Source organism: Astatotilapia calliptera, chromosome 23 (genome assembly GCF_964374335.1).
Source record: "Astatotilapia calliptera chromosome 23, fAstCal68.1, whole genome shotgun sequence".
Classification (NCBI taxonomy): Eukaryota; Metazoa; Chordata; class Actinopteri; order Cichliformes; family Cichlidae; genus Astatotilapia; species Astatotilapia calliptera.
The window spans coordinates 17,968,601-17,991,083 of NC_137443.1; the positions used below are offsets into that span (position 1 = coordinate 17,968,601).

Sequence of the window (22,483 nt, forward strand, 5' to 3'; positions counted from 1 at the left end):
ATACCTTCTTGCTTTTTCTTTGCCCCTCAAAAAAGGTATGTACAAAATAAAGGAGAACAATGCCGGTCCGTACAAAGACAGACTTGATGAAAAGTCAAAGAAAAGATACGAGGAAAAAATCAAAGGAATGAAAGGGTTAGTCCCTTACGAGCACACAGAGTGGACAAAAGACGTTAGCGTGCTGCCCAACTTTCACCACGCTCATATTTATAATTATACGGTTCTTGGAGTGAGTGCATACACTCATGAAGTTTTTAGTAACTTCAGGTCACTGCAACAAGCCCAGGTACAGTTTACCGACGGATGGGTACTGGACCTTGAAATGCACCGTGTACGACAGACCATTGAACGAACAAAGGTAAGTTTACCAGTCTTACAAATCGTCTTCATAAATACACATTCGTTAACCGTTTATTAATAGGACCTTTGAGTCCACGGTAATTAATTAGTAGTGGAAATAATTTCTGGTAGGCATTACAGAAATGTAGCAGTGACAATAATATTGTATGCTGTAATCGTACTGGGCAATTAGTGATACAAAAAAACTGTTTTATCCTGTGGATAAAAGTATATGTTTTTGTCAATGTATCATGGTAATAACAGAAGCGAAACGCAATATTCTGTCAGGACAATTCACTATTTATGTACAATAAAAAAAGGAGCATAGCCCGACATTTCTGTTCAGTGCCAGACTTGCTTGTAACCTATATAGCCCTATATAAAGGGCGATCGTGGCTTAAGAGTTGGGAGTTGAGAGTAATCGGAAGGTTGCCGGTTCGAGCCCTGGCTTGGACAGTCTTGGTCGTTGTGTCCTTGGGCAAGACACTTCACCCGTTGTCTACTGGTGGTGGTCAGAGGGCCCGGTGGCGCCAGTGTCCGGCAGCCTCACCTCTGTCAGTGCGCCCCAGGGTGGCTGTGGTTACAATGTAGCTTGCCATCACCAGTGTGTGAATGTGTGTGTGAATGGGTGGATGACTGGTTGTGTAAAGTGCTTGGGGGTCCTTAGGGACTAGAAAAGTGCTATACAAATACAGGCCATTTACCATTTACCATATCACCAATTATGTTATGAAAAATGACGTATTAACTACCACAAAACACTTACCTTTGTGGAAATGCTTGGAGCAGACTAACATGTGAGCTGGAGTGTTCTGGGACGTTATATTTAGTCTTCGAATGGCTGCAATCCAGGCCATCCATGGCTTTTTGTTACTTCGGAAACTTGGCTTGAACAATTTCCCTTCAACGACATAATCCGATAACAACTGATCTCTTTACCCGTCAGCTTCCCGTGGCTGTCATGCGACCAGCAATTACAGTTAATAATACAACAGTTTCTTGCCATTTTTTGTATTTCTTTTTATCGCTGTGTAACTGATTTCAATTGAAAGCCTGCATGCGCTAGTACTGCTTGCCACGCGTTCCCAGAATCCTTTGCGGTTTTACCCCTGAATGACATCGCATTTTTAATGTCTATAAGTGAGCATTTATTGAACTAGTGACAATTTATGAAATTAAGTAATTAAAAGTTAAGGAACTTCTTTCAGAAAGTTTGCATGATTAACAGATTTCTGCCCTTTATTGAGGCCAGTTTGTTAATTTAATTAAAAAATCATGATCAGTTAGTTATGGTGTAACAAAACTATTAATGATGCCATTGATTCAAATGTCATATTTGATTGATAGCACTTTAAAATCAAGCTCTGAAGGACATCTCATTTTGGTAAATGCTGCTGCTGAGCAGGTGAATCCAGCATGTGGAATCTGGGAAATGAAAAATATGGGATTGTAACTTTTTTAAATCTGGAGAGATTTGTTTTATTTTATTTCTCATCTCAGCTTTTGAGTCTCCTTTCTTGCTCACTAATCTGGGAGTAGAATAATAAATAGTATTTAAGATTGAACTTGAACAAAGGTTTTAACAGGCAGAAAAGATTTTAAGATATATTGACTCTTAACCCTTTAAGACCTACCATAGAACCAAGTCTGCCAGAGCTCATATTATATTTTTACATGCTGTAGTCCCATTTTTGGGAGCATTTCAAGTTGCTATACATCAATACAACCATTATAGCCCACATTTTAATAATATGTCTGCATTAAGTACATAGTAATTACATAAATTGCAAAAAAGTGCAACAAACTACAAAAAAATTGAAAATCATTTTTGTTTTTTTTAACATATATTTGTAGTTAGAGAAATTTAAGAGGCTTATCCCTCAAAACTGTAAATACAAAAAAGTTGAACAAAATAGTTTCCCACCACAGGAAATTTATTTTGAGTGTCTTCATAGTTTTATTTTTGAAATACACCAATTTTTATATACTGCAGGAGAAAACAAAATAAATATTATAATGTAAATTTGCAAAAAACAGCATATGCATCAAAATAAACTATTTCCAGCAGTGCAATATGAGTTCTAAGCATCTCAGAAACAATACAGAAAGGGGAGGTAATGGTGGACATGCGATGGTTTGCGCTGACATCTATTCCACTGTAGGAAGTGTTACGAACAGCTGATCGGATCGGAAAAGCGTGTTTCTGGAATATTATGTTTTTGTTGCTGCAAGTGGTTTTTATGCAGTTTTTGCAAAGCTATATGTGGAAGGAAACCATGACCTGGGACAAGCTGATGGCATAAGATGTAAGTACAACTCCTCTGGCTTCATATGCAAAAAAAATTATTGCGCTAGCTTACGTGGTTGCAGTTCTACCGGGATTTAAAAATAGTTACGCAAAACGGAGCGTGCCAGCGCCGACCAGCTTTAAATTGTTAAAATATTATGTAAGATATCTCTGCTCTTGTGGTAATAATCTTCTCAATGCATTCTTATGGGTGGAGCAAGAAACACACCCAAAGAACGTTTAGAGCTAGAATAACACAAGTCAAGACAGGATCACATTTCGAAACCATCAGGTGGAGTCCCGCCTCCTCCCAGAAAGCAGCTCACCTGTCTGTCCATGTTTAGTGTCCAGGTCTGGAGTGGAGCTTGTTGTTGTTCGTGTGTGTTTGAAGAAACTGTAAGTTTGCTTTCCTCCTTCAACAGTTTGTCTTTAGGAACTTTACTGTTTGTTCAGCTCATGTTTCATTTCTGTGTGTGTTTTTACTTCTAGTGTTGTGCCAAAAAGTGATTTCGAATGTTTCTATTGTGTTTTTTTATGTTTACTTGGTAAATGCAATAGGAATATTCTTTTTGGCTCATGTTTCACATATATTTGAGGCCAGATTATATCCCAACAAGTCATTTACAACATTTTACATTTTTTGCATTTCCACAATCATTTTTTTCCCCAAACCCGTCGTCTCTTCATTAGAGTTGGTCTGTTATGTTTTCCTGGCTAACACTTGCAGCTATGTGTCTTGAGCTCAGATAGAGAAAGTGGAAAATTAGGATTTTTTTTTTCGCATACTTGCAAATTCAAATATAGATTAAACATGTCTGACTCTGCCTAAGATCAGTGCATCACAAACTGTTGGCTCTGCTTCAACAGACTGTTGATGGTGGAACCGGTTTTACATTTCAAATGTCACTCAGATGGGCTCAATTAGTTGTTCCTTAATCACTCGAACCATTCAAAGATAATTACACATCAGTAATCAGTTTTATTTTTCAATCGAACTCACAATACCCTTTTGCATTTTTTTTCTTGTTGACCATAGTATTTATAAATATTCTTAGTTAAAATGATATAGTGCTGATGGAAGTCATAACTGATGACTTAAGGACAAAAAAAAAATTCTGACAAGTCATTTAGAAATTTTATTTTTATAAATCTCTCGTGCTCTTATGTTTACTTATTACAGAACAGATCCTCTGTGTCTAATCTGAACTGCACATGTTAAAATATTGTTGAAGGCTCTGTTTTAATGTATGATTGGCTCAGAGATTTTTGGAACAAGTTGTGCTGAATGATCTGGATCTGCTGAGAGATAACGTTGACAGTATGGACAAAAATATATTTGAAAAAATTCTGGTGCTTTTCACTGTATGTAACAGTGCTGTTATGATTTAATATTATTTCCGCAAAACCGAATATTAAAGCTGAGAGCCTGTACTGAGCTCATTTTTACTGTAAAACTATAAAATAAATATATTTTTGCTAAACAGCTGAAGCATTAAAGACTTCTTTCCTGTCTAAAAATATTTGAACTGAATTTGCTGCATTAAAAATCTCTAAATGATTTCTGCACTCTCAAACCTGAACTTTAGAAAAACTCAGTTAATTTAAGTCAGTTAAATTGAAGAGTTGAAAATTATTTCCATGTGCTGCGTTGAGAAGAAACGGTTAAATCTCTGAATAGACAATTGTTCTCCAGAGTTTGTAGTTTACACTTGAAGTGAAAGCAGTTAAAAAGAGATTGTTATTATTTTTTATTAGAACCACATTCATGTTGCTTATTACAATGAAACAATAAACACTTTTAATACTTTTAATGATAGATAACACTTTGCTGACTTACAAAAAAGTCATTTTATTTTAATAAAAGCCGAATCTGCTCTAGAAAAACATTGTGAAATGAGACGAGTTTAAATCCACTTTATATCTGGCAACACAAACTGTCACAATCAAATCTGAAAATCTGCGTCCTCCAGACTGTGTGAGAGAGCAAATGCTGTGTTTGTTCATCAACGCCCCATCAAACTGCTTCACAGTAACACTCACATGGAACATGAACACAGTGAAGCTGGACACAAACGCGACTCGGTGTTCGTCTCTGTGATGATCTACTCCACCTTGCCTTCCTTTTGGCCTGTTTGCATGTCTCATCTGCAGGCATTGGAGGGGTGGAGTTCCCATTCCCAATTAGTAACATATGAACAGTTTTACTGTATGAAAGCTTTCAGAGCTCAGCTCCTGGGTAGGGATGGTTATCGTTTAGGTTTTATCCGATACCGGTGCCAAACCGGTACTTTTGAAACGGTGCCGGTGCTTAAACGGTGCTCGAACCGGTGCTTAAAGAATGGAGAACACAAACTTTGTCCAAAAACCTCTCATGTTTAGCTGTTTTTTTGTAAAAAGATAACAATATTAGTCTTTTCTGCAGCTATAGGGCATATATGGTATCACTCTTGGCTGTAAGCAATTCAATGAAAAAAACACAAACTTTGTCCAAAACGTTGCTAGTTGACCTTACATGCATTAATGTGATAACGTGGTTAGCCTACTCAAAGTAAATTACACACAAACAACATTAAGCTACTCACGCAGAGAAGAACGGCGGCTGCTGCCATCATCATCCGTCATCATTTCTGCTACACTGGCAGGGCTAGGGGCCAGAACTCTACTCTTCGGGTTCTTGGGGAATGTTGCTAACTCCGGGTCCGTTAACAGGCACCACACCCGTAGTAGGTACGATGCATTTCTCGGCTTTAAAAAAAAACGCTATGCGTCGCCAGGTGTTTCATCAGATTCAAGGTGTTACCTCCTTTGCACAGTATCACCTTAAAGCACTTGTTGCAGGCTGCTGAGTTTGCATCTTTTGCTGTGGGACCCTGTTTACTAGAAGGTTTTAAAATTTCTGTACTTTTAGGTGACAGAAGGAGACATGTGGCCTGGTCAAAACACAGAGAGGTGCACTCTAAAAGATCTTTAAATATAGTAAACATATCTTGTGTGCCACAGACTGCTCCCAAAGGAGCACGAGGGGACAAATAATACCTCTAAAACACTTAAGTTGGCTTTATTAAAAGTTAGATCTTTAGCTGGGAAAACATTTTTAATTAATGATTTAACCCTTTACAGCCGATCGGAGCGGGCACGCTCTGTTTTGCGTAACTATTTTTAAATCCCGGTAGCTCTGCAACCACGTAAGCTAGCGCAATAATTTTTTTTGCATATGAAACTGGAGGAGTTGTACTTACATCTTATGCCATCAGCTTGTCCTAGGTCACAGTTTCCTTCCACATATAGCTTTGCAAAAACTGCATAAAAATCACTTGCAGCAACAAAAACATGATATTCCAGAAACACGCTTCGCCGATCCAATCAGCTGTTTGTAACACTTCCTACGTCCATCAGCGTGAACTATCACATGACCGCATGACCTGCCCGAAACCGGAAGTGACGTCATTTTGCGGAAATGTAGGGTTTTTTTTACCATCGTGGCCTCATGAGCTTATACTTGTGTTTTTAAAAGTTATGTTTGACTTCATGACTTTCTGTGTCGTTTCTGGGATGATTAGGACTCATATTGCACTGCTGGAAATAGTTTATTGTGATGCATATGCTGTTATTTTGCAAATTTGCACTATAATATTTATTTTCGTTTTTCCTGCAGTATATAAAAATTGGTGTATTTCAAAAATAAAACTATGAAGACACTTAAAATAAATTTCCTGTGATGGGAAACTAGTTTGTGCAACTTTTTTGTATTTACAGTTTTGAGGGATAAGCCTCTTAAATTTCTCTAACTAGAAATATATGTTAAAAAAACAAAAACGATTTTCAATTTTTTTGTAGTTTATTGCACTTTTTTGCAATTTATGTAATTACTATGCACCTAATGCAGACATATTATTAAAGTTTGGGCTATAATGGTTGTATTGACGTATAGCAACTTGAAATGCTCCCAAAAATGGCTCCACAGCATGTAAAAATATAATATAAGCTCTGGCGGACTTGGTTCTATGGTAGGTCTTAAAGGGTTAATCACTGAGCACAGCCTTGATTTTATGTTTTAACTGAAATTTGGTTGGACCAAAGTAACAGTGGAGCTGTTCTCATTGAGACGACCCCTCCTAACTACAGTTTTATCAGTGAGGCCAGGGTGAGCAGGAGAGGAGGAGGGGTTGCTGTCTTATTTAATGACTCATTTCAATGTAAGCAGCTATCTCCTGGAAGTTTTCAGTCTTTTGAATATGTGGCTTTACAGCTGAAGGCCCCATCCAAAGTTGTGTTTCTTAATGTTTACAGGCCTCCCAAATACTGCACAGACTTTTTTAATGAGCTCAGTGAACTGCTGTCTGTGATCTGTGTTTATTCTGACTGTGTAATTATTGTTGGGGATTTTAACATCCATGTGGTCAACCCTCAGGGCAAAGAGTAACACTCTGGGCAACTTTAGGCTGACTCAGCATGTAACAGAGGCCACACATAATAAAGGACACACTCTTGACCTACACTCTTGATCTTTAACCAGGTCTTCCCATTAACACCTGACCTGTCCAGGGGTTCAGTCAATGAGCTCGTCAATAGCTTCAATGCTAAAATGTTAAATGTAATGGACACTATTGCTCCCATTAAGGTGAAGGTTATCTCTGGAAGGAAAAAGTCTCCATGGAAAAACTCCACACTGGTGAAAAATGAAAAAAGAGAGTGTAGGAAAGCTGAGCGCAGATGGAGAAAAACAAACCTCCAGGTTCATTATGACATCTATAAAGAGAAACTTCACAATTATAATTTACAAATGAGGAGTGCAAGGAGGTCCTACTTCTCTGACATCATCACTAAAAACAGCCATAATGCTCGGGTCTTATTTTCTACAGTTGACAGGCTAACAAACCCTCCTGTGTCAGTGGCAGCTGAAATTCATTCGACCATGGCCTGCAATGACTTTGCCAAATTCTTCACAGAAAAAATCCAAAAGATTAGACAAACAATTGGTACATCAACAGCAGATTCAGGATATGTACTGTGTCCACCGAAAAACTGTTTAAACACTGTGGAGATCAGGGAAATTATTTTGCTGCTATTGTTAATAATCATCATCATTACCATTGCATTAATAATATAATCTACAGCATTGATAGTGCATTCAGATGTTTAAACAGTGTGTGTCTTTCAGAAAGACTAAGTTGCAGGCTGACAGGAAATTGCAGGTTTGCAGAGTGTGCCTTTTGCAGAAGTGAAACCAAAAGCAGATTCTAAGAGCAGGTTATTCTGAGGAGCTGTTTGGATGATGCTAATTGAATAACCAGGTTGTTCATTATTATCTTTTATATTCTTTTATCAAGCTTTTAGTAGAGGTTCTTGATTAAAACATTTATTCAATATACTACATATATAGGTTTAGTAAACTGCTGACACATTTGAGAGTGGCCTCTGACTGCGAGCGTTAGTAGGTGAGAGGTGACACAGAGTACCAAGTGAGGTCGTGACATATCATGTTTGCTTTTAACTGCGGGCGTGAAGAAGTGCTATCTCACTGCAGAAGAAGCGGCAGTCAAAAGGTTGACAGGAAACATCTGCCATGAAGATAGAGATAATGTTCTTTTAAACTGTGTTAAAAGTAGGGCTGCCACGATTTGTCGACTAGTCACGATTACGTCGACTATCAAAATCGTCGACGACTGATTTAATAGTCGACGTGTCGTTTGAAGCTTTGTAAGATCGCAAAAGACGCAGGAATAATAGCAGGATTTAAGAGTGTAATAACGGACTGAAACAGAAGATGGCAGCACAGCATGTACAAGGATGCCAGCTGCCGTTAAACCCCGAAGAAGAAGAAGCAGCTGTGTCCCAGAATTCATAGCGCGGCCCAGCTTAGTTTCCAACAATGGCGGTAACTAGTTAGTTTTAATATTACTCTTATTATTCTTTCTGGGTCACAAAATAAACGTTTAACATATTTTCAGGCGAGAATGTAGCTGTGTAAACCTCAAATATCGGCTCAGTTTATCAGGACACCACATCTTTTCAAAAGCGCTCCGACGTTTTCGGAGACGTCTGTTACCCACTGGCTCGTTAGCTAGCCGGGGGCTAGGTCACTAGCGCCGTGAGAACACCGGACTCCCGGCAAATTGTTTTCAAACCCACCGCCGTCTTTCGCGACTCAGGTTAAATATATATGAGTCACTTAGATAAATTAAAAATGTTATTGTTTGGCTTTTTTTTTTTTTTTTTTTGTATTTTATTTGTTCCTGAGTAAATCGGTTTGGCTGAGATTAAAGTTATAGTTTTTACACAGCTGAATAAACGTCAAGCAGACAGCTGATTATCAGAAGTGTGAGATGCTGGAGAATATACTCCGGTGTCCTGTTATATTTTAGATAGCAAGGAGTTTATTAAACTTTACCGAAACAATCTGCAAATTTCATTAAAATTGAATAAACTATCATCTTGTCTTTATTTTTAGTTAGCACCTTAAAAGCTTAAAGCTGTAAGCTAATGATAGTTATATAAGAGCAGATGCTGCTGGTGCAATAAGCTGTAGTTTTATGTCCAGTGGATGATGATCTGATTAGTCGACTAATCGCATAAATAATCGGTGACTAGTCGACTATCAAAATAATCGTTTGTGGCAGCCCTAGTTAAAAGTCATTGTGGTCTGGGAACCTATGTATGAAATGTATCTGTGACGTTGAAGGGGCGTCATTAAATTCAAGCCCTGATCGTATTGTTACGTTCCCCTGAGGGGTCTAGGCAGGGAGGGGGGGGGGGAGTAACAAAAGTGACCGGGTCAGAAAAAGGAGTCAAGGAGGCAAAAGGGTTAAATTAAAGAGTTTTATTAAAGTTTCAATTTATACTAACTAAAAGAGACGGACAAGCCGCTATCACCATTTAAGAAAACAAACAAAACTCAGGCGTTGGTCAATAAAGTAAAACGTAAGTCAAAAAGAAAGAGCAGCTCACTAGCTGAAAATCACCAAAAACACACACAGCTCACTAGTTGCAAACACAACAACCACTCCTCTCACAAGCTGTAACTACACTACTGGCACTCTGGCCCAGAGCTCACCTTTCCCTGGGCTTAAATCTCCTTAATTATTGACGTCAGTCAGCTGTGTAAAAGGGAAAGGTGGCACCTCAGGCAGAAGAGGTAGTGTGACACGCCCACACAGGCACCTTCAGGAGGAGAGAGGCCCTGCTAGGGCCGTAACAGTATAAAATATCTGCTTATGCTTTGATTAGTCGGAGATCAGCGCTGTCTGAGTACTGCACTGGTCCCCCCACGCGTGTATTTCATTAAAATCAATTGTTTGACCAAGCTCTTCTGGACCATGGTTGTTTGTACTCTCCACCTCAATTTATGAACCTTAACAACACCATCAAACAGTTTCACCCTATTAACAGCAAAGACCTGGAGGACATCTTAGGTCAACTGAACTCCTCCTCTTGGTGTTTTGATGTCCTGCCAGCAAGTTTTTTCAAAATGGTCTCAAAGACTATGGAGTCAGACATGCTACAGATCGTCAACTTTTCTTTAATGTCAGGTGTGTTTCCAGAACCACTAAAAACTGCTGTAATTAAACCTATACTGAAAAATGACAATCTTGACAAGACACAAATGAACAACTACAGGCCGATCTCAAATCTCCCATTTTTAAGATCATTGAAAAAGCAGTTTCTCAACAGCTCAATTACTTCTTAAAACAGAATAACTGCTATGATGCCTTCCAGTCAGGTTTTAGACAGAACCACAGCACTGAAACCGCTCTGACCAAAGTGTTGAATGACATATGTCTGAATACAGACAGTGGAAAAATGTCAGTCTTAGTTTTACTGGATCTCAGTGCAGCATTTGATACAGTTGACCATAACATATTACTAAAACGACTGGAGAACTAGGCAGGTCTTTCAGGAGCTGTACTAAACTGGTTCAAAACATACTTAGAAAATAGGAAATACTTTGTATCAATAGGTAACTTCACATCTGAGCAGACAAGTATCACATGTGGAGTTCCCCAAGGTTCCATCTTGGGACCCCTTCTTTTTAACATTTACATGCTCTCACTGGCACAGATTATAAAGAACAACAAAATAAACTATCATAGCCATGCAGATGACACACAAATATATATCACAATGTCACCAGGAGACCGAGGCCCTGTACAGAGTCTTGGTAAATGCATTGAGGAAATTAATGACTGGTTGTGCCACAATTTTCTCCAGCTAAACAAAAACAAAACTGAAGTAATAGTCTTTGGAGCCAAAGAAAAACGATTACAGGTCACTAGAGAACTTCAATCTATATACCTCAAAACCACAAACCAGGCAAGAAATTTGGGTGTAGTGATGGAAGCAGACCTAAACTTAGAAAAACATATTAAGACAATAACAAAATCAGCTTACTCTCACCTCAAGAATATATCAAGAATAAAAGATCTGATGTCTCAACAGGACCTGGAAAAACTAGTCCATGCATTCATCTTTAGTAGGCTTGATTACTGTAACAGCATCTTTACAGGTCTACCTAAAAAATCAGTCAGACAACTACAGCTCATTCAGAACTCTGCTGCTCGAATCCTCACTAAGACCAAAAAAGGACGGAGAAGCTGCATTCAGCTTTTATGCTCCTTATATCTGGAACAAACTCCCAGAAAGCCTCAGATCAGCTGAAACACTCAGTTTATTTAAATCCAGGTTGAAGACTCATCTGTTCTCAGATGCATTTGAATAAAACACCAAATCCACACTTTTAAGCAAGTGTGGATTTATTCTGATTTTACCTACTGTTTTTTTTTTTTGTTTCTTTTTTAATCAATTTTAAATCATGCTTTGTATTTGTTTTTGTTTTTTAATGTCTCTGTAAAGCACTCTGAATCACCTTGTTGTTGAGTTGTGCTATATAAATAAACTTAAATAAAACAAAAACAAATAAAAAGCATGATTTAAAATTGCCTTGCCTGTGAAGTACAGCCAGACTTTTGACCGCTTCGCCTTGGGCCTTTTTAGCGCTGCTCTAAAAGAACGTACGTACCTGGGCCCGCCTACTATCCTTGGAAACGTAAAATGATTGGCTAGAATCTGAAGTGTATCACTTCTCAGGAAAAAAAAAAAGCACCGAAATAAAGCCCCGAAAGCCCCGAAATAAAGCACCGAAATGCGTGCTGCGTTTCGGTCTGGTTACTACCGTTTATGTCAGAACCGGTGCCATAATGGCACCGGATACCGGTACCCATCCCTACTCCTGTGTGGTGCTTTCCCCTGAGATAACATTTGATTTGGATGTGGATTTTGGTGGCCTTTGGTTTAGTTTGGTTTTGCATTAAACAACATTGCATTCTTTCACCCATACACTCCTCTACACCACTAATTGTACTGACTCCATAAGCCATAGTTTGTGTAAGGTTTCTTTTTTTGTTTTCCATCCATCCATCCATCTTCATCCGCTTTGTCCGGGGCCGGGTCGCGGGGGCAGCAGCCTAAGCCAACTATCTTATTTTCTTGAAATAAGATAGTTGTTTGGATACAATTTGCATGCATCCCTGGGATTATGTCATGGCTGTGTGGCCCGGTTTGTGACAAGTCAGGGCTCATTCGTTTAAATTTGATTTGCTCGTGGCCATTTTGGGTTTGGTTGGTATAGATTTGTTGCCAGGATGGTGTGTATTTGTGAAGCGTACACTGTGGCTTGTTTGCTGGGTCATTCACATCTTTTTTGAAAAAAAAAAAAATCTTACTCAGCTGCACATTTCTTTGAGTCTGAGTATCCCTCTTTTTAATAACTGTACAACTCTACTTTTATTTCTGATGTTGTAAGTTTACCATGTGCAGTCTCTTATTTCTTGTTTGTTACTTTTGTTTGAATCTGCATGCTCCACCTGCCTGTCACTTTGCTGCTGGAGCCTGCAAATTTCCCTCAATGAGGGACAATAAGGGAAATTTCTCTTCTCTTCTATTTTGTTTTATTTAGTCTCTGATCTGTTTCTCTGACTTTTTCACTTCCTGTCTCCTACATAGCATTCCTCTCGGTTTACAGTTTAATGAGTACATTTAAAATCAAATGTAAAATTAGGATGTAAGTGTAAATTCATGATCTTCATATGATTCACTTCTGTGTTTGTTGCTAGAAGCTCCTGAAAAATAAATCTACAACACTTCTGTTTGACTGACACGAGTTAATCTGAACCATCTGGAATCAGACTAAACACAGTAAATGTGTCCTGCGTCCACAGTAACTGCTGTCAGATTAACTGTTACTTAGTTAGCTTAGCTAGCAGAGCTGCTAGCAGTTAGAGTATGCACTCTCTGTGAGCAGTCAGCTTGGTCCTGGGCATTGTTATTGAAAAAAAAAACTGCTCTCTGTCATTTCTAAAGACATGTTTTATCTGTTGCTTTGTAGGACTACAGTAATGGAAGGAAATCGGCTCTGTGACACTTTTTGTACTGAACTGATGAAAGCTGTTTCAGATGGAGTGGATGTTAATCCAACAAATCAGACATGAACTCTGATGTGCACATCTCAGTTGATGTGCACATGAATGATTTGTGTTTCCTCTGCAGGTGAAGGTAGAAAGTGTGTGTGAGCTGGTGTGTGTCAGCAGCATGGATCAGTGTGAGGACAGAGAGGAGGGAGTCCCTCCCTCTAAAACCACTCCATGTGGGGAACATGAGAGCCAGACCAAAGATCAGAGGTGAGATGACCATCTCTAACTGTCTATGACATTTCAACATGTCACAGCTCAGCACTCACATCACTGCTCCATCATTATTCACAGGAACCAACCTGGACCTGAACCTGAAACTGAACCTAAATCAGAATTTGAATCTGATTCAGATTCAGGTTCCAGTGTGTCCTTTAAGAGTGCTGAGTCACATGATCGCTACATTGATTTTAAAGTCCAGCAACCGTCTGCTGCAGACAAGTGAGTTATTAGTAACATGAACTCTTTGAGAGCTGATTGAACTGCTTGATGTTGTTGGATATAAAGTGCAGTGCAAACATGTCATTCCCTCAATCCCATTTTAACTGTCTCTTGAAAACAAACCCTTGGTTTCTAAACAAGTGAAAATCAACACTACCAAACAGGAAGTGATCAGTCTCAACAAACATCAGTGAAGAAAACACTCTGCAGTTAAATAAAAAAAAAAAAACTATTATTCCAAGAACAACATACTGAGAGTTTTCCCATTAATATATTATTATATTATAATTATCTTCAAAAAATGTATTCCAACACATACTAAAAAGTAATTAATAGAATGAAAATCTTATTATTTGGTCACCTCCAAAGGAGAATTCTGTACAATAGAAAATGGTTGAGATGCCCCTGGGGGATTTTTTTTTTGCTATTGCTATACATATCAAAAAATATAAAAGAATCCTGGGAAAGAAGATAAAAAAAAGCATCTTAGAATTACTAATATGTAAATAAATGTGAGATTAACTATTAATTAAATTGCTAAATACATTTGCCCCTTCCTTACTCCCCATGCTGCTGCCATCCTTGTCCATAGTCTTATTACATCCCATATTGATTACTGTAAGACCAAGGAGCTCATCGTGGACTACAGGAGGAATGCTGACCCACATCCACCCATCCACATTAAGGGGACGGCTGTGGAGCGTGTGAGCAGCTTCAAGTTCCTGGGAGTCCACATCTCCGAGGATCTCACCTGGACGACCAACTGCTCCAAGCTGGTCAAGAAGGCTCACCAGCGCCTCTTCTTCTTGAGGACTCTGAGGAAGAACCACCTGTCCTCAGACATCCTGGTGAACTTCTATCGCTGCACCATCGAGAGCATCCTGACCAACTGTATAACAGTCTGGTACGGGAACTGCTCTTCCTCGGACCGGAAGGCATTGCAGAGGGTCGTGAAAACTGCCCAGCGCATCGCCGGAGCACCCCTTCCTGCCATAAAAGACATCTACAGGAAGCGGTGTCTGAAAAGGGCTGGGAAAATCATCAGAGACCCCAGTCACCCATCACATGGACTCTTCACCCTCCTGCCCTCTGGGAGGCGCTACAGGAGCCTCCGGACTAAGACCACCAGGTACCGGAACAGCTTCTTCCCCACAGCTGTCAGACTCCTGAACTCTGCCTCCTGACATCTGACCCACGTTAACTCATGGACTGAACATACACACACACACACAATGGACAACTGTACCCTCAAACACACAATAATAACATGGACTGAACCACCACTCACAACCACTAGCACTTTATATAGCCTCTGTAGAAATTATCCACACCCTCACTTATCTTAACTGCACTACTGTATAGCCCTGTGTAAACAATCATTCTGTACATACGATAATTTTTAACCCTACAACTGTTTACAACTTGCATAGTTCCCATTTCTGTATAGCTGTATATCTCAGATTCCTGTAAAGTTATTTATTTCATATTCTGTATAGTTTTTCATATTTATATCCTGTCCATATCCTGTACATAGCTTGTACTCACTACAGCCTGTACATACTTATAGTTATAGAATATTCACAACATACTTCATACCGTGTACATTATAACATAATAGACCCATTTCTGTAATATACTTACATATCTATATTATTGCTAATATATATTGTAATATATCTATATCACTAAGCACTTCTGGATGGATGCAAACTGCATTTCGTTGCCCTGTACCTGTGCATGTGCAATGACAATAAAGTTGAATTCTATTCTATTCTAATTCCCTCCTATTTGGTCTCCCTAAAAGGTCCCTTCATAAACTCCAACTTCTTCAAAATTCTGCAGCTCAGATCATAACCCATACACTGTTAAGTGCTCATATTACCCCAGTTCTTCAGCAGCTTCACTGGTTGCCCATAGAAGCCAGGCTAAATTTTAAAATCTTACTTCTGACATACAAGTGTATCCATAAATCTGCTCCTTCATATTTGTGTGACCTGCTCCATGTCACCACTGTTTCCCGCCCTCTCAGATCATCATCTGCTATTCATCTTACTGTTCTGTCCTCACACCTTATTACTATGGGGAACAGAGCTTTCAGTCGCTCTGCTCCCCGGCTCTGGAACTCTCTTCCTCCTGCACTAAGAAATATTGACTCCCTCTCCGTATTTAAGACACAGCTCAAAACACATCTGTTTAAACTGGCTTATTCGCTTTAATAATAATTTTTTGACTACTGTTCCTTTTATTAATTGTGTTTTTTGTAAGGTGACCTTGGGTTTCTGAAAGGCCCCCTCAAATAAAATATATTATTATTATTATCTGTGTTCCATGTTAGGATTTATTATACACAGAGTTTTTATCTGCTGTGTGGAGATAACCAAACAGAAATCATATTGATTTATCAGAGTTTTTTTTTTAAGTTATTACAACCACAACGGACAATGGGATGGCAAAGGAGAAAGAAGGAAAGAGAAGTTGGGAAGAGAGTAAACATGATGAGGGAAAAAATAGAGGAAACAACAGATAGTGAGAAAAGAAATGGAAAATCTGATCATCTGCTGAAAAAAACTGCAAAAAGAAAACAACACAGTAGGGAAGCCACTAGTGATGGGATTTCCAGCTCTTTTTAGAGATCCGGCTCTTTCGGTTCGGCTCACTAAAAAGAGCCGGCTCTTTCGGCTCCGAACCGGCTCTTCAGGTTGTTTTGTTGCTTTAATTAATTTATTATTAACAATATTATAAAATTATGCACAAAAGGAATTACTAACGTAAAAAAACGTGGTTTTATATATATATATGTTTATATATAAATATATGCGGTGGTCCCTAGAGACAAAACACGTACAAACTCCAAGACACATTTCTAGCATGAACTGAACTTCCAAAGCAGAGCTACTAGATCACTTAAATTACACAATTGAAAGCATATGTGTATTCTTTGTGTATTTATACACAGGCACTCATATATATTCAAATAATTTTAAAAAAATGTTCATTTACCGGTTATTACCACACACCAGATTCGGTCGTTGGTACTTGCTGGCTTGTGTAGCCACTCGGTAACAAAAGTTCAACACTGCCCCTAGCATCCTGGAGCACTTCTGTTGTCTTTTGTACGTGTTTTGAGTTTTTATGTGCTTCTGAGATTTTACGTGTTTTGGAGTTTGTACGTCTTTTTACGTGTTTTGGAGTTTTTACGTGTTTTTACGTGTTTTGGAGTTTGTACATGCTTCAGAGTTCGTACGTGATTTGAAGTTTGTATGTGCTTTGTCTCTAGGGGCCACTGTAAATATACTTTTATTTATTCACTCCATATAAAATATAATAAATAAATCATATAATACAAAAATCAACTATTCACATTTCAACTTTTAACTATTTAAATTTTCAGCTTTTTCCTTTTACAAATTTAAAGTGAAACAACACAAAACACTGCAAACCACAACACAATTAAATATAAATTAAAATATCCATCCATCCATCCATCCATCGTCATCCGCTTTGTCCGGGGTCGGCTCGCGGGGGCAGCAGCCTAAGCAAAGAGGCCCAGACCTCCCTCTCCCCAGCCACCTCCTCCAGCTTGTCCGGGGGAATACCAAGGCGTTCCCAGGCCAGCCGAGAGATATAATCTCTCCAGCGTGTCCTGGGTCTGCCCCGGGGCCTCCTCCCGGTGGGACATGCCTGGAACACCTCACCCAGGAGGCGCCCAGGGGGCATCCTTGTCAGATGCCCGAACCACCTCAGCTGGCTCCTTTTGATGTGGAGCAGCAGCTGCTCTACTCTGAGCCCCTCCCGGATGGCCGAACTTCTCACCCTATCTCTAAGGGAGAGGCCAGCCACCCTTCGGAGGAAGCTCATTTCTGCCGCTTGTATCCGCGATCTCGTTCTTTCGGTCACTACCCACAGCTCGTGGCCATAGGTGAGGGTAGGGACGTAGATCGACCGGTAAATTGAGAGCTTCGCTTTTACACTCAGCTCCCTCTTCACCACGACGGACCGGTGCAACGTCCGCATTACTGCAGCTGCAGCCCCAATCCGTCTGTCGATCTCCGGCTCCCTTCTCCCATCACTCGCGAACAAGACCCCGAGATACTTGAACTCCTCCACTTGGGGCAGGAACTCATCCCCGACTCGGAGTGGGCACTCCACCCTTTTCCGGCTGAGAACCATGGCCTCGGATTTGGAGGTGCTGATCCTCATTCCCGCTGCTTCACACTCGGCTGCGAACCGTTCCAGTGCGAGCTGGAGGCCTTCACCCGATGAAGCCAACAGAACCACATCATCTGCAAAAATCAGAGATGAGATTCTGAGGCCACCAAAGCGAAAGCCCTCCGCCACTTGGCTGCGCCTAGAAATCCTGTCCATAAAAATTATGAACAGAACCGGAGACAAAGGGCAGCCCTGGCGAAGCCCATCACCCACCGGGAACGAGTCCGACTTATTGCCGGCAATGCGAACCAAGCTCTTGCAACGGTTGTATAGGGATCAAATGGCCCGTAGCAATGGGCCAGACACCCCATATTCCCGCAACACCTCCCACAGGACACCCCAAGGGACACGGTCGAATGCCTTCTCCAAGTCCACAAAACACATGTAGACTGGTTGGGCAAACTCCCATGCACCCTCAAGTATCCTGGAGAGGATAAAGAGCTGGTCCAGTGTTCCGCGACCAGGACGAAAACCGCATTGTTCCTCCTGTATCCGAGGTTCGACTAACGGACGAACTCTCCTTTCCAGCACCCTGGCATAGACTTTCCCAGGGAGGCTGAGGAGTGTGATCCCCCTGTAGTTGGAACACACCCTCCGGTCCCCCTTCTTAAAGATGGGGACCACCACCCCGGTCTGCCAGTCCACAGGTACTGCCCCTGATCTCCACGCAACATTGCAGAGGCGTGTCAACCAGGACAGCCCTACAACATCCAGAGCCTTCAGGAACTCGGGGCGGACCTCATCAACACCAGGGGCTCTGCCACCAAGGAGTTGTTTAACTGCCTCAGTGACCTCGCCCCCGGAAATTGGCGGGTCATTCCCCTCATCCCCAGACTCTGCTTCCTCCTCGGAAGACGTGTCAGTGGGATTAAGGAGGTCCTCGAAGTATTCCTTCCACCGCCTGACAATTTTCTCAGTCGACGTCAGCAGCGCTCCGCCAGCACTATACACAGTGCAGGTAGAGCACCGCTTTCCCCTCCTGAGACGTCTGACGGTTTGCCAGAATCTCTTCGAGGCAGTCCGAAAATCTTTTTCCATGGCCTCTCCGAACTCCTCCCACACCCGAGTTTTTGCTTCAGCCACTGCCCGAGCCGCATTCCGCTTGGCCTGTCGATACCTGTCGGCTGCCTCCGGAGTCCCACAGGCTAACCAAGCCCGGTAGAACTCCTTCTTCAGCCTGGTGGCTCCCTTCACCTCTGGTGTCCACCATTTGGTTCGGGGATTACCACCACCCACCACCTTGCGGCCGCAGCTCAATGCAGCAGCTTCGGCAATGGAGACGCTGAACATGGTCCATTCGGACTCAATGTCCCCAGTCTCCCTCGGAATGCTATTGAAGCTCTGCCGGAGGTGTGCGTTGAAGATCTCGCAGACTGGGGCCTCTGCTAGACGTTCCCAGCACACCCTCACTACGCGTTTAGGTGCACTAGGTCTGTCCAGCGTCCTCCCCCGCCACCTGATCCAACTCACCACCAGGTGGTGATCAGTTGACAGCTCAGCCCCTCTCTTTACCCGAGTGTCCAGAACATATGGCCGCAGGTCTGCTGATACGATTACAAAATCGATCATCGACCTACGGCCTAGAGCGTCCTGGTGCCACGTGCACTTATGGACACTCTTATGTTCGAACAGGGTGTTCGCTATGGCCAAACTGTGGTTAGCACAGAAGTCCAATAACAGAGCACCGCTCGGGTTCAGATCAGGGAGGCCGTTCCTCCCAATCACGCCCCTCCAGGTCTCGCTGTCGTTACCCACGTGAGCATTGAAGTCTCCCAGCAGGACAACAGAGTCTCCAGGTGGAGCACCCTCCAGCACCCCCCCCCCCCCCCCCCCCAGGGACTCTAGGAAGGCTGGGTACTCTGAACTGCCACTCGGCGCATAAGCGCAGATGACAGTCAGGACCCGTTCCCCGACCCTAAGGCGCAGGGAACAAACCCTCTTGTCCACCGGGAAAAACCCCAACGTACCGGCAGCAAGCCGAGGGGATATTAGGATACCCACCCCAGCCCGCCGCCTCTCACCAGGGGCAACTCCAGACTGAGACAGAGTCCAGCCCCTCTCCAGGAGACTGGTTCCAGAGCCCAAGCCATGTGTAGAGGTGAGCCCGACTATATCTAGCCGGTACCTCTCAACCTCGCGCACTAACTCAGGCTCCTTCCCCACCAGAGAGGTGACATTCCATGTCCCTATTGCCAGTCTTGGCAGCCGGGGGTCAGTCCGCCAGGGCCTCCGCTCCTGGCCGCCACCCGACACACAATGCACCCGACCCCTATGGCGCCTCCTGCGGGTGGTGGGCCTGCGGGAGGATGGGCCCATGTCTCCTCTTCGGGCTGTGCCCGGCCGGGCCCCATGGACTAAGGCCCGGCCACCAGACGCTCGCCCTCGGGCACCCTCCCCGGGCCTGGCTTCAGGGCGGGGCCCCGGTAACCCTATCCCGGGCAGGGTAAACTGTTCCCTCGGTGTCCTTTCATAAGGGTCTTATGAATCGCTCTTTGTCTGGTCCCTCACCCAGGGCCAATTTGCCATGGGAGACCCTACCAGGGGGCAAAAGCCCCCAGACAACATAGCCCCTGGGATCCCAGGGACACACAAACCCCTCCACCACGATAAGGTAGCGATTCAAAATATGAAAACAAAAAGAAACATGCACATTATCTGTCATATGGGCCTGCATGAATAAACTTAATGAATCCTTTATCATCTGCAACCGAAAATAGTTGTGGATGATTACTATACCTTTCTAATGTGACGTTGTTGTCCTTGGCTCTCTTTCTCTCTCTCCCCCTCTGGCTCTGTTCCTGTGTTACTGAGTGTAATTACTGCCCCTCCCCCCTCTGCCAAGCGTAAAGCACAAGGCTCGCTTGCTGAGTGAAGCAGAAAAAAAGTGCGAGAGAGAGGCTGAGAGAAAGAAAAAAAAAAAACCCACGTGACGGCTCGCGATAAGGAGCCGGCTCGCGTCGTTCACGTCAAAGACCCGGCTCTAAGAGCCATTTCATTCGCGAACGACCCATCACTAGAAGCCACAGGAACAACCAACATAAGCATAAGCATAAGTAACAGTAAATAATACATATTGAATGTTGCTGAGCTGCATACAGTACTAGTACTGCATGATATGTTTAGAGGCAGCAGCAAACCAAAATAGTGTGTGTCTGTGACTACCTGTGTGTACACTTGTGTGCACACCTGTCTGTGTGTGTGAGCGTGCTTGTATTCTTCAGGTTTCTCCATGTAAGTGTCTACTTACATGGAGAAAACACTGTGCACATTTACATAATTACACACTTTACATTTTATCACAATATTTATGATGTGGGCTGTAAAAGAATGTCACTAAAACAAGTACAATTAATATTCTAGATCACTAAAATCCATCTAACGTCAACTCCATGTTCACACTGGACAAAAAGTTGGGAGATTTCCCAAACCATTTTTGGGTGGCTCAGGGACGACGGTGGCTCAGGGGGTTGGGAATCACATCTGTAATCGGAAGGTTGCCGGTTCGAGCCCCGGCTTGGACGGTCTCGGTCGTTGTGTCCTTGGGCAAGACACTTTACCCTACTTGCCTACTGGTGTTGGCCAGAGGGGCCAATGACGCGATATGGCAGCCTTGCTTCTGTCAGCATGCCCCAGGGCAGCTGTGGCTACAACTGTAGCTTGCCTCCACCAGTGTGTGAATGTGAGAGTGAATGAATAGTGGCATTGAAAAGCGCTTTGGGTGCCTTGAAAAGCGCTATATAAATCCAATCCATTATTATCATTACTTGTGCACGACTGCCCAGGGAGGCCAACTACAAAGGCTATCTCACCATTCACCTAGAGCTGAGGAGTGCCCTGAATGGGGGTCACCCAGCAACCATGGTGCAGTTGCCATGGTTTGCCGCAGCAACAAGCCTGCAGGCTCCACCGGCAGCCAGCTACGCCAGACCAGACTGAGCCCCGGGCCCAGAGAACCAAGATTCAAGAGACATCCATAAGGATTTAAAACAAACATAATAATATTTACACTAAATAATGTTTCCTGATATATCAGAGACAAAACTTTACACACTTAAGATTAAGTTCTCTTATAAACAGTGCAGAGCAGATAACGTCTTGACCGATATCTTGTGCTTGAACTAATTGTTCATGATTCCTCCACAGAGTGGACCAGGAGAGCTTAGAGGTTCCCAGTGGTCAGGTCTCCCAGCAGACTGAAACACACCTGGACTCCATATTTATGGTCTGTACATGTACAACTACTTTCACATCTATTCTGTTCAGCACCTCCATGCTGCTCTTTGTAGACCAGTGGATTGTCAGTGTGTCCAATATGGATCTGATGTTTGGCTCATGATTTCAGTCTGATTGGGTTATTCATAAAATATTCTGTTCCAGCTGCTGGAGAAAGACATCATCACTTTTGTGAAGAACGAGCTGAAGAAGATTCAAACGGTTCTGAGTTCAGATTACCCAGAAGGCTTAGAGAGTCAGGTGGAGGATGATGAGCAGATGAGCAAAAGCAGAGTGTCAGTTGTGAAGATCACACTGGACTTCCTGAGGAGGAAGAAGCAGGGGAAGCTGGCTGACTGTCTGCATAGAAGTAAGAGGATTTATCTAAAGAGTTAAACTGCTGGTGATAAATGGAGTATTTATTTATGGCTCAGCAGAGGGACAGACATATTTTCAAGGGTAACGCTTTAGAAAATAAAACTGTAATTTGCACTACTTAAAAAATGATTCATCTTTTATTTTATTTTATTTA

At 42.1% G+C, this 22,483-nt stretch overlaps 1 protein-coding gene across 1 annotated transcript in view; it reads left to right on the forward strand.

Moving 5' to 3' along the window:
• The first annotated feature begins 2,852 nt into the window (after window positions 1–2,852).
• LOC113015942 (uncharacterized) overlaps window positions 2,853–22,483 on the forward strand; it is a 60,162-nt gene continuing 40,531 nt past the window's right edge. Inside the window, exons 1-5 of the mRNA XM_080297628.1 lie at window positions 2,853–3,022; window positions 13,169–13,299; window positions 13,384–13,530; window positions 21,883–21,961; window positions 22,117–22,321. Coding sequence (XP_080153754.1) covers window positions 2,963–3,022; window positions 13,169–13,299; window positions 13,384–13,530; window positions 21,883–21,961; window positions 22,117–22,321 — 622 coding nt within the window. The 5' untranslated portion in view covers window positions 2,853–2,962. The remainder of the gene's footprint in view (window positions 3,023–13,168; window positions 13,300–13,383; window positions 13,531–21,882; window positions 21,962–22,116; window positions 22,322–22,483) is intronic.